The sequence below is a fragment of the Acomys russatus genome, chromosome 2, assembly GCF_903995435.1.
Source record: "Acomys russatus chromosome 2, mAcoRus1.1, whole genome shotgun sequence".
NCBI classification, from domain to species: Eukaryota; Metazoa; Chordata; class Mammalia; order Rodentia; family Muridae; genus Acomys; species Acomys russatus.
This window is the reverse complement of record NC_067138.1, coordinates 21,984,694-21,996,935: the sequence shown is the minus strand read 5'-3', so window position 1 is coordinate 21,996,935 and position 12,242 is coordinate 21,984,694. Positions and strand designations below refer to the sequence as shown.

The 12,242-nt window shown below is 39.6% G+C and overlaps 1 protein-coding gene across 1 annotated transcript in view; it reads left to right on the top strand.

The window, feature by feature from the left end:
• Prex2 (phosphatidylinositol-3,4,5-trisphosphate dependent Rac exchange factor 2) overlaps positions 1-12,242 on the top strand; it is a 292,170-nt gene that overhangs the window by 207,873 nt on the left and 72,055 nt on the right. The window contains exon 34 of the mRNA XM_051159079.1: positions 3,284-3,427. Within this exon, the coding sequence (XP_051015036.1) occupies positions 3,284-3,427 (144 nt within the window). The remainder of the gene's footprint in view (positions 1-3,283; positions 3,428-12,242) is intronic.

Below are 12,242 nucleotides of genomic sequence, written 5' to 3'. Positions count from 1 at the left end.
AGCACCATTTGTTAAAGATGCTTTGTTTTTCCCATTGTATGGTTTTGGCTTCTTTGTCAAAAATTGGGTGCACAAATCAAGCCTTTGATAAAATAGAACGCCCTTTAATGTTAAACATCTTAGAGATATCAGGGATACAAAGTGAATTCCAAACACAATAAAGGCAGTATAGAGCAAGCCAATGGCCAACATCAAATTAAGTGGAGAGAAACTTAAAACAATTTCACCAAAATCAAGGACAAGACCAGGCTATTCAATATAATACTTAAACTTTTAGCCAGAGAAGTAAGACAATTAAAGAATACAGACAGAAAAGGAAGAAATCAAAGTATCAATATTCACAGATGATATGATAGTATGCATAAGGGACCCCAAAATTCTATCAGAGAATTCCTACAGTTCATAAACTCCTTCAGCAAAGTAGCTGGATACAAAATTAACTCCAAAATTAGTAGCCATCCTTTATACAAGCAATAAAGAGGCTGAGAAAGAAAGTAGGGACACAACAGCCTTCACAATAGCCACAAATAATAAAGAGTATCTTAGTGTATCTCTAACCAAGCAAATGAATGGCCTGTATCATAAGAACTTCAAGTGTTTGAAAAAAGAAATTAAAGGAGATATCAGAAGATGGAAAGATCTCCCATGCTTATGGATTGGGAGGATCAACATAGTAAAAATGGCCATCTTACCAAAATCAATCTACAGATTCAATGCTATTCCCATCAAAATTACAACACAATTCTTTACAGTCCTTGAAAGAGCAATTCTCAGCTTCCTATGGAAAAAGAAAAAATTTAGAATAGCTAAAACAACCCTGCACAATAAAAGAATTTCTAGAGGCATCTCCATCCCTGATTTCTAGCCATAATACAGAGTGATAGTTCAAATGTTTCTAGACTGGAGTTCCATTCATCAGCTTGTCTAGTCTTTGCTCATCAGCATGTTGTCTTAGTTTCTATAACTGTAGAGTGATGTTTGGAGTTAGTCCCTATCCTCCACTCCTCTTGTTCTTTTTATTACTATGTTAGTTGTTCTCAATCCTTTTTCCTCGTCTTGTGAACTTTGGAATAATTTTGTTGATATCCCTGAATACCTTGGAATTTTAAGAGATTGCATGAAAACTGTATATCAGATGAAGAATAAATAACATCTCAACAATATTGGCTCCTCCTAATCATGAACACAAGTTAGCTTTCCATTTATTTGTTTCCTAGTTTGTTTTTCTGTGTGTGTGTGTAAGAAATTTTATTTTTCTCACATGAATCTTGTACATATTTTAGTATATTTCACTGTAAACAAGATGTTGCCCATTCTTAGTAGATTTTACCTCCTTAATTCCTTTATATTGCATCAACCTGTGATATATGTTTCTTTGTGGCATCATTATCATCCTTTCAATAGCATTATCCACTTACACAATTTTGTTACATTGATGGCAATGAGCAAATACATAAAGTTTAATAAACATTGACATATATGATGGGTATATAAAAATGTAAAATATATAAATATTTAGTAGGTATAAATCCATATTTTCTTCCTTCTGTCTCTGTTGGTCCCCCTCTATCTTTTTGTCTCTCCCTCTTTATCTTCATCTATCTCTATATCTATCTCTCCCCGTCTCCCCTGATCTGTTTCTCTGTAGCCTAGATTGGACTGGAACCTCCCAACCTTCCAGTACAGGTGTGAACTGCCTTGCTTGATGGGTTTTGTTATGCTGAGTTTTTTGTTTTGGTTTTTAATTTTAACAACCAGAAATAAAATATTTTTCCCAATCATGAAAAGGAAATTCTTCTAAATCTCCAGTATTTGTTTATTTTCTAAATCAAACCATTAATGTGTCTGTATGAAACAGTCACTGAAACAGGATAGGCACAAGGATGTGGCATTAAAGAAGACTAGTGAACATCAGTAACGTGTCTTCTTTGCCAGGATACATAATTAAATACATCAATAGGGAGCCTGTGGTCTGTGTGGTAACGGGCATTTCAACTTGAACTCTTTATCAGTTTCATTTCAGGAAACAAATTTGAAGTGCTAATGTTTAATCAGAAAGATATATTAAGTACCAGATATGTTTTCTACTTCATTTTTAACTAGTTAGTATGTGTGTTCTAATTTGAGTATTTTCAGAATGATTTTATATTATTTTTTAATGGGGTAGAAATATTGTCGACTCATGTAAAAGAAAATGGATTTATAGTTGCAATGTGAAATATATGCACAGTATTCAGACATTCAGGCTGGCTGATTCTTTTTAAAGCCATTAATTTTAAAGTATTTGTAAATAGTTACAAGAATTTGAAAAGATAATTTTTAGTGACTAGCACACAAGCTCAACCAAATATGGTTCCTTTTAATCTGATACTCAGAGAACAGAGCTTATAAAACCCATGTTCATTTTTAAGTGGTTGATATGTAGTCTATTTCTCACATACTACTTAAGAAATGTACCCCACAGACTCATTTTGACTAAATATGAATGAGACACCTACCCTGAGAGACCCTCGTTTAGTTTCCTGAGACATCTGGTATGTCAAAGTGTAACCAAGTTTCCATTACAGAATTTGATATTAAGCTCACTAATAAGCCAATCCATTTAGCTAGTGAGACTCTGATTTAATTCTCTTTAACTGAACAGCACTTTATATGTCATGTGGGCCTAAATGTACAGTGTAAGTGCTACAGATGTGAGGGCAGAGGTTTCCCCAGAGTTAGTGTCATAGCTCTGAGGGGAAATCTATTCTGGTAGTCAGGAGCCAAGGAACACCACAAGGTCACACTGCACAATAAGCACAATAAGTGGGTCCTAGGAGTCAAGACATTGATGGAAAGACACAAAAGGGTGGCTGCCTATGCCCCAGCAAGAAGCAACAAAGAACTGAGCAGGAGACGGGCTTTATATAGGGGTTAGGGGGAGGAATGCAGATTTCCAGCATGGCCTGGGATTGGTAGGATTTTGTGGCTTGATCATGGGCCTTTTTTCGTGTCAGGAAGAGCTTTGCCACCTTTGTCCCCAGGGGCTGGAAATGGGTCTTATGGGAGTTAGTCTGTGGGGAGGGTGAGTAGGCTGGTCATCAGAGCAACCTCAAGGTGGGGCTTGGCCATTCATAGGCCTCAGGGATCTTACATACAGAAATGCTCTTCATACATTACTTTGCAGCAAATTTCAGATTTTTTGGGGGGGGGTAAAGATGTAACATATTACTGATATGATCCAATTGTACTGTATATGGTATCCTTGACTTCAGGGAATGACATGGCGTTAATGTCATTTCAGATGTCCCTCTTACGTACCAAGTAGAAGGAAGCCGGCAGGCTCTGAAAGTTTATTTCTACCTTGATGCTTACCATTTTGAGCAACTTCCCCAACGGCTGAAGAATGGAGGAGGGTTTAAAATTCATCCTGTTCTCTTTTCACAAGGTGAGCCGTTTTCCTTTTTAGGCTTCGGCTGTGTAAACTGTTTGGCCCTTATTAATGTTTTAAATACATGTATTGTTAATGGTGAATTTTTTCCCACTAATTTGAAAGATCTTTCATAGTGTTCAGTTAATATAATTGTTTCCATGAATGTCTGTTAAGAATGGTTGGTTTGAGTATATTTATCAAATAGAATTGAAGCATTTTATAAGAGAGAGAAGTACAATGAATAATTCAAAGCGGGGGAAAGGGCGAATTAAGCTGAATGAACTGCTTTTTAAAAAGTATGGCAAAAAATCAAATGGTTACACTTCTACATGGCACAGATAATGTTCAATATTAGTGTGTTTCTGCTGGGTGTGATGTGTATGCCTAGAGCCCAGCATTAAGGAGGTGGAGGCAGAAAATATGTTAATTTGATCAGTTTGGGCTATACAGTAAGACTCTGTCTGAAAACAAGTTAAACTTACATACACTTTTGCTCTGGCTTATGCCATGTGTATATTCACAAATGTACATGAATACTAAATGTTTTCTATGTCACTAGCTGGAAAATCGGTACTTTTTATTATTGTATATATCAATTTTGTGAGGAAATGAATATTCCTGCTCATTTTTTTTCCTGTAAGTATTCAGTGAATGACAGCTGCAGTAAAAGAAATTCAGAATAATATAAGTTTGAAGAATCTTGTCATGAGTTTCCAAGAGAAGCTCCTGGAAACCCAGAAGAGACCAGACATGCACATTATAGTACATACCTGCAGGTTTAGGAGTGACCCTCTGCCTCATAAAATGAGTGTGCTGGAGGCCCACAGTACGGCAGTTTCTGCAGAACTCCAATTTGTCCCTATTGGGTTTTCAAGACCAACCTTTATGTACTGGGGTCTTTATTAGTCTGATGAAGAAGATCAGAGTAGAGAAAGAAACCAGCAATGGGACTAAAGAATAATCAGGCGTGTGAAAACCAGATTTGTCGCAAGGGGAAATCTTGCTGGATTTTAAAGAAAGCTTGTTCTTCCTCAGGTTTCCAAATTGACACCACCCAGGGGCATTTCAGTGATTTCCAAGAACTTGTTAGGGGGCATTTTCATTTTTCTTTGAATGTGTGTGATAGTTAAGGTCAATGCTGGCAACAGTCTGCAAGAAAGAAAAGAGAAGAGAAAAAGAAACAATGACCAAGAGTAGATCTTTGGAAATATGTGAGACTAGCCTGAAACATGACAGAAGCTTCCACAGAGCTGCAAGAGACAGCGAAGAACACTGGGTCAGACTTCATTTTTATAGTTTTAGGTGGGCTTACAGCTCTTAAGGGCTTTTTGTGTCTTTTCTTTTTTTTCAAGTTTAAAAAAATTTTTTATTATGAAACAGAGAGGGAGGGAGGGAGGGAAAGAGGGGCAGTCAAACACACACACACTCTCACACACACACACACACACACACGACAACACACACACACACACACACACACACACGACAATTTATGGTGTCCTTTTTCTCCTTCCACCTTTAAGTGGGTCCTAGGAGTCAAACTTCCATTGAGAGACTTACATCATGGAGTAGCAAGTGCCTTTAGCCCATGAGCTGACTTGCCAAGCTTATTTCTGTCTTTAAAAAGTTTTTGTCTTTGAATCCATTACTGAATGATATGACAGATGGCACTAAGCAATTCTTTTAAAAAAAATGTTTCATTCCTGACACATCCACTTTCAATAACTGAATAACCACACCCCACTGCAAATGTATGATGGGAAACGATTATCTTGTAAGTAACCTTTAATTTATAACTTTTACAAAAGCCAATTGAAAAATAAATTTATTGCATTAAAAAGTAATTTAAAAACATGCAGTAAACATTTGGCTTTCATACCTCATAGCAATTAATTTAACAAAGGCACACCATTAATCCCAGCACTCCAGAGGCAGAGGCAGGTGAATCTGTGAGTTACAGGCCAGAGTAAGTTCATGGTAGCCAGGACTACACAGAGAAAACATATTGAAAAACAGAAGTCATGGGATTGGGGGTGGTGCTAGACCGGTGTTTGAGGTCATAGAAGAGCATAGCAGACCGGAAACATCTAGATTTCATTAAAATTCTGCCCATGATAAAGTTGTTTCCTTAAAGGGTGCAAATGTCTCTGCAGTTGTGAGCCTCCCATGTACTATCATTAGTATCTCTCAGGGTTCTGACAGAAGCCTGGGAGATCCAGACTCGCTTTGAATAAAGAGTTACCCAGTCTGGTGATTGAAAGATGTTAAATCTTTCCCAGGATGAAGGGTTTTAGGTTCCATTGTCCATAGCTTCTCACTAGCTATTTAATAGGAAAAAAAAAAAAAACCTGTGGATGTGTAAATCTCCTGAGGGAGTCCTCAGTGTCAGCCCTCAGCATGGCCTATGGGAGCAGAAAAAAGGATATTGCTCTCTTCCTCTCAAGGGCAGGAAGTAAGCAAGGTCAAAGGTGAATGTGTACTGCAGGAAGCCAGAGCTTCAGAACAGGAACTAGGCAAATAAAAGTGGCACTAATCTCCAAGACAAGGCACACAGAGATAGCCAGGCAAAAAAGTTAGCACAAAGACCATCTACTGTGCTTGTAGACAAAGATGAGTTTAATATACCCTTTTGCCACTGACATACACATGCTTTCTTATAGGTTATACAGTTTAATATGGATGGGTTCCTGGACTTTTAGTGTGAGGAAAATCAAACAATAGACAGAGAGTTAATACTCAGATCCCTCTTCCGCTGACTTATTTTCATGTCTCTTTTTATTTTCATGACTTATTTGCTCTCAGCAGTAGTCAATGTGACTGCCCAAGTTCATTTTAGAAAGGTTTTATACAGTGTCCATGCCTAGCCCCACACAAGAAACAGCCATTAAGACAGAATCACTTGGGCAGGGTGCACAGATGCCAAGATATTTTCCCAGTTTTCTAGGTTGTTTTTTTACTCCACCAGGATAAGAAGCCACTGGTCTTCCTGGGTTATGAAGCACTGCAATCATCTAGTTAATCTTTGTTTAATTATACTAATTCATTTAACAAATGTTCAGATGCCCAGGGTCTGTGTAGCTGTAGCAAAGAGATTAAGGGCAACTAAAACATTCTGCACGCTTAACAAACATTAAGACAGGGGCTGTCCCTACAAAGAGGCATCGCTTTGTCTCAGAGTTGTCTTCACCCAAAGTTGATGGTGTTCTGAAGGGTGAAGGGCTGCAGCTAGGAAATGAACTGGCTACTCCTGACAAGGTATCTGCCTGTCAGCGCTTGGAGCACCCTCTGTAGTCTGTGCCTTGTCCCTTGAATTTCGTCTTCGTGTAATAACTGCAAGAGGCTCCTGTGGGACCTGGATCGGCTTCCCTTCCTCAGAGGAGTTAGCAATTAGGACCTGGCTGCTGGGACAAGTTATAGCCCTTACTTTTATAGCTCACCTTAAAGCTTCACAGATCCTGCCTTCTCCTTAGATGGACACCAGTCTGAGTGTAGACAGGTTTCTCTCTGCGTTGCACCTCTGTTGGGCTTGGTTGATGATGTATGACACAACCAGACCATCTTCCTGAGGGGACTTGGGCTCTTAATCTCTCCTCTTTCAGACAAGATAGCTGCCCTCACATCCTCACGATAGCATTCAGGCAAGGAAGACCCAAGGGGACCTCACGAGATGACTTGGCTTCCTCTTCCCATAAGGTTACAGTAGCCCAACCTTCTTCTGATGTCTGATGCTGTTACCTAGGAACCCTAGCCGAGATGAAATGATGGCTTACATTTCAGTGGGACATCAGACTCATCTCTGAGAGAAAGGATCTCCTTTGGGAATCTTTAAATCAACAGAAGCAGAGAGAAGAAGTGCAAGAGAGTCCCAAATTGAGTCAGTGGAATGGATGGCCCAGTTTCCTGAGTCTGATATAGCAAACTGTGTTATCTGAGATTCATTCTATCACAGTTCCATAAGGCTGCAGTGTGAAATCAGGCATCCGCACTTCCTCTGAAGACCTGAGGAATGGTCTTTCTCTGCTTTCCATCAGTTCATAGCTATCAAGTGTCTGCAGTGTCCCTTGGGTAGTGCCAGATTTTTTTTATAGGCTCTGCCTCTCTTTGATGACCCCCTTCCTTTCTTGTTTGCCTATCCCTGTGTCTTTGTATGCATTTTTCTCCTTTGACAATGACGCAAGTCAATGAAATCGGACCTCCTCTAATGCAGTATGACTTTAAAAGAAATGATAACATTGGAAATATTTCACAGTAAAGTCCCGTTTTCATTGTGTGGTTACTACAGGTTAGGAGTGTGTCATATGTTTTGAGAGTTATAATTGAACTCTCATCAGATGGCATGCACTGACGTTTCTGCTGCCAACCTGGGCTCCCAACCTTGTGTTCTACCATGAGCTGATGTGACATCACATGAAGCTCAGTGAATTGAAAGATGTAATATACCTTCCTAGTAGGTGTTCTGCATCTGTTTGCTGGTCTTTGGATGCTGGTGGGCTTTATATGGAACTGCTTAATGCTGGTCTCTTGGGGGAGTTTCTACTTGACTCCTAGAGTGAGGGGCCTTCTGCAAAAGCTGCTACCATTAATTCTTTACAAAATGTCTTCCTGCATGCATGGAGTACTTTAGTTTACCTAGACCCTTGAGTGCTCTATTTCTTTCTAAAGGATAACTTTGCTGTAAACATTGCCAGTTTTCTTTACTTCCCTTTAACATACTTTCCACCCAATCTTTTCTTCAAGTGTCATTTGAAGTAGAATATTAAGCTGTGCACAGTGGCACATGGATGTAATCCCAGAACTTGGGGGAGACAGAGGCAGGTGGATCTCTGTGAGCTCAAGGCCAGCCTGGTCTACAAAGAGAGTCCAGGAAAGCCAAGGCTACACAGCGAAACCCTGTCTCAAAAACAAAAACAAAAATTAAAAAGAAGATGAATATTAGTGTTCCCATTGGGCTTTTTACAGTATTTCTAACTGAAATAATAAATCGCTTACTGAAAAAATGAACAAACAGTTGCCAGGGATGCTATCATCTATTTATGGGCACTGGGTTGTTTCTGTAACTGGACTGTGGTGAGTCCTGCTGCAGTGAACATGGATGCACAGATATGCTGAGGGGCCTCTTTCAAGAACACACCCAGAACTCACATTGATGGATCTTGGTTTCCTTCTCAATTAATCAGCTTCCTGGGAAAGCCATTAATTTTTAAAAATAAGTTGAAACGTGGCTTCTATGAGTCTTAATTTAACATTTAATTTTCTTTAAAATTGATTAGGACTGCCTACCCATTTTTCTTGCTAGCTATACAAGTTTAATGGGTTGTTTTATTTCTTCTAATTCAAAAGTGATAGCAATAAAACAAGCAAACTGAAGTCATGTTTTAAATGTTGTTTTTAATTAAATGTTATTAAGTATGTTTTATCCTGACCTAAAATAGTTCACCCTTTGAGTAAAAGTGCTGTCCTAAGATTTCACAGAATTCATCCGCACTTTTTGTTACACTAGGAATGCTTAATTGAATAACAGAATATAAAATATAAACAAAGATATGTACACAGACGTTGCTAATTAAGCCCAGGTTTAGTACAACCCCTCTACTACAAAGCTACCCCCTCTGATCCTGTTGGTTTTGAAACAGAATCTTACAATGTAGTTCATGATGCCCTTGGCTCACTCTGTCCCAGGCTGGTTCAAACTGCCCTGCCATTGCCTCTTGAAGGCTGAGATTCCATGGCTACTCAGTACTGTGGGACTTCAGCCAGAGACATTGGCACCAGCAGCCTGGAGACTTCTTGACAGAGGCATCTGCCTAAGTGAAGTTGAAGTTATTGACTGAGCCCCAGAAAGGAATAGAGAATGAGTCAGACGAGCATAATTAGAATTTATTAAGGCAAGATGGTTTTTGTCGATTTAAGCATTTAAGGGCAGGATAATAAACACCCAGATGTGGGCTTCTCGGGAAAGAATTGTACTTAATTGTTTTAGCAATAGCTGTGCGTAGGATTGGAACAGCCTCTGCAGTTGCTTCTCTGAGTCCCTAGGAAAAGCTTTCTGTTCTCAGTGAATGGGAGCATAGGTGGTTTCTGCGGTGCTGGTGATATGGTTGCCATCTGATGAGCTAAAACCATGAATCCCAAAGGCCACAGAAGGGAGATTCACAGCATATTACAGGTTTGAAGTTGGAAAGGGAGAAAAGATAGTCCATATTTGGTCATATATGCTTAGGTCCTAAGTACAGTTCATTGTTGTTTTAACATTCCTATTTCAAGTGTCCCTCTATACGATGAGTATCCTCTCTATGTAGGTAATCTTCACAAGGAGTCTACTGAAAAAACTTAGCTTTGAGACTTCAGCAAGAATCCTGGGGAGAGGCCTGTATTCTTTCCATGGTCCCCTAATTTTCTGTCTTTCTATAGCACCTCACTTTCCTCCTGTCAGGTTTAGACTCCCTAAGATTTGACGATGACAGGTATCCAATGTCTCAACCTGCTAGGCCTAAGGGGGAATAAGAGAAGATCCAAGAGCCGTGAAACCAGAGTATGATCCCATAATTTAATGGAAATCTCTAGGAAACCGTGTCATTATCCCTGACATCAATGGCAAGGGTATTTCATGAAGCAGATTCTTGTGTGTAAATTAATAAGATTAGCACAAAAAAGAACAGGACCTTTTAATCAAGGGATGCATTGTAATGATGCTACTAAGTCATTAAAACTTAAGCAGAGAGTGACATAGATTCCATCTGTGTATGTAAATCTTGAGGACTGAGGACACATGTGGTCCAGTCCCAGTTCTCTGGTATATAGTCCCAACATTCTACTTTCATCATTGTGCAATGTCCCTTGTAACTCTCTCAGAATGTGAAGGGCTTTCAAGTTCCCATGTTGTTTTAATGTCTGAGCTTAAAAGTAAGAGCTGTTGGGCTATTTTTAAAAACACACACACATACTCTCTCTCTCTCTCTCTCTCTCTCTCTCTCTCTCTCTCTCTCTCTCTCACACACACACACACACACACACACACAGAGAGAGAGAGAGAGAGAGAGAGAGAGAGAGAGAGAGAGAGAGAGAGAGAGAGAGCATATATACCTGGAAGAATGATTCTAGGATGGAATCTAGTGTGGAACAACTCAAAGGGAGGGTATGAGGTTATGGTCGTGGAGTATGTATCACACCCATGGAACCTGAAAGGAAAGCAATGAAGCAAACCAAAATAAAAAGTCAGTTTACAAATTTCGGTAAGTTTATAACTCCTTTTTAGGAAGTTGAGACTTTTTTTTTTTTTTTTCTTGAAGAGAGCTTTTCAGTCTTCTCAGGTGTAAGACCCCTTTCTGCAAGATAACTCTTGAGGTTGTAGGCAGCTAAAAGATAGAGATTTTAGTATAGGAAATAAGACCTTTGTTTGTTTATTTGTTTTTATTCAAGTATGGTAGGTGCCCATCCATACTGCACAGCTGTCAGCAAATGTTAGAAGATATACAGAGAGACATCTCAGTAAAATCTAGTTGGCTATCTTTTTATGGGATTTAGTTAGCTCTCCTTTGTATAATCTGGAGCACAGTGGTTACATGGCTTCTCTTCTTGCATTAATATACAGCTAAAGATGACAAGACCTGGTTATGGGTTCTGGTTATAAACTTAAATGTTTTTCTCTCAAAGGCATGAATGACAAAAGGAAAAGAAAAAGGTAAAGGAAAATCCAAGCATGGTGGCACATGCCTATAATCCCATTACTTCGGGAGGCAGAAGTAGGCAGATCTCTGTGAGTTCAAGGCCAGTCTGGTCCTGAGTCCAGGACAGCCATGGCTACACAGAGGAACCCTGTGTTGAAAACAAAACAACAATAACAACAACAACAACAAAAGCATGAGTGGCTAGAGTAGGTCTCTTCCCCGGTGACACAGGCCATGAAATCCCTTAATTCCTTCTTTGGACAACAGAATCTTATGTCCACTTTGAGTCCACCACCAGCTATTTTTATCTCCATCCTTGATGAGGGTACCATTTCTTCTCGGAGCCCTGCTTCTGTCTAAGATGGGCTTGGTTTTACCCCCAGAGAGTGGTAGAAGAGGCATCACTGTTGTCTTCTGAAGTGCTGCGTGTCTGGCACATGTGTCTGTGCCACATAACTGTCCTTCTGATGACTCTTGTTTTGCATCACTTCTATCTGCTTGGGTCACCAATTGGCTTAGAGAAGAAATAAAATTCAGGGCTATGCTTATTAAGACCTTTTTTTTTTCTGTTAAAAGTCCTCTCTTTCCATACAACCATATGAACATGAAGAACCAGAAAACCATGTTTAGAGTCAACATAAATAAATATTGGCTCATTTTTTTCCCCACAGTTAGAGAGCTTCAGGTAAGTTGATAAGCTCAGTTTGTGAGCTGAGGTGTTGAGAGGCAGGTGTGCAGCCTTTCTCATCTTCTGGAAGCCACCTTAGCCTTCCGGCTTGTGAGTTCCCAGGTTTGTGTAGCTACTTCCACCCATAAACAGTTGCACACGAGCTTCTTAAGGCCCACTGCCTTAGATCTGTGACCTAATCACTCCACACAGGAGTGAGCTAATTGTTTCCAGAACTTGAGGAAATGGGTGGGCTGAACATGTGGAACACCTTAAAGATTGTTTTTGATGGTTCCAACAAAGTGCTTTGTTTTAGACAGTTAACCATTTGTATCTTTTGGTTTCAGAGATGCTATGAACTTGGTGAGGAGTTAGGACCTCTATCAAGTGTCCCAGAGTGAGTGTAGCTGTCTCATTTGCTGCCATAGCTGTAGCTGTTACAGATTGTGAAGGCCCTGGCCTCGTACATGTTGTAGGGTCCAACTGCTCAGAAGAA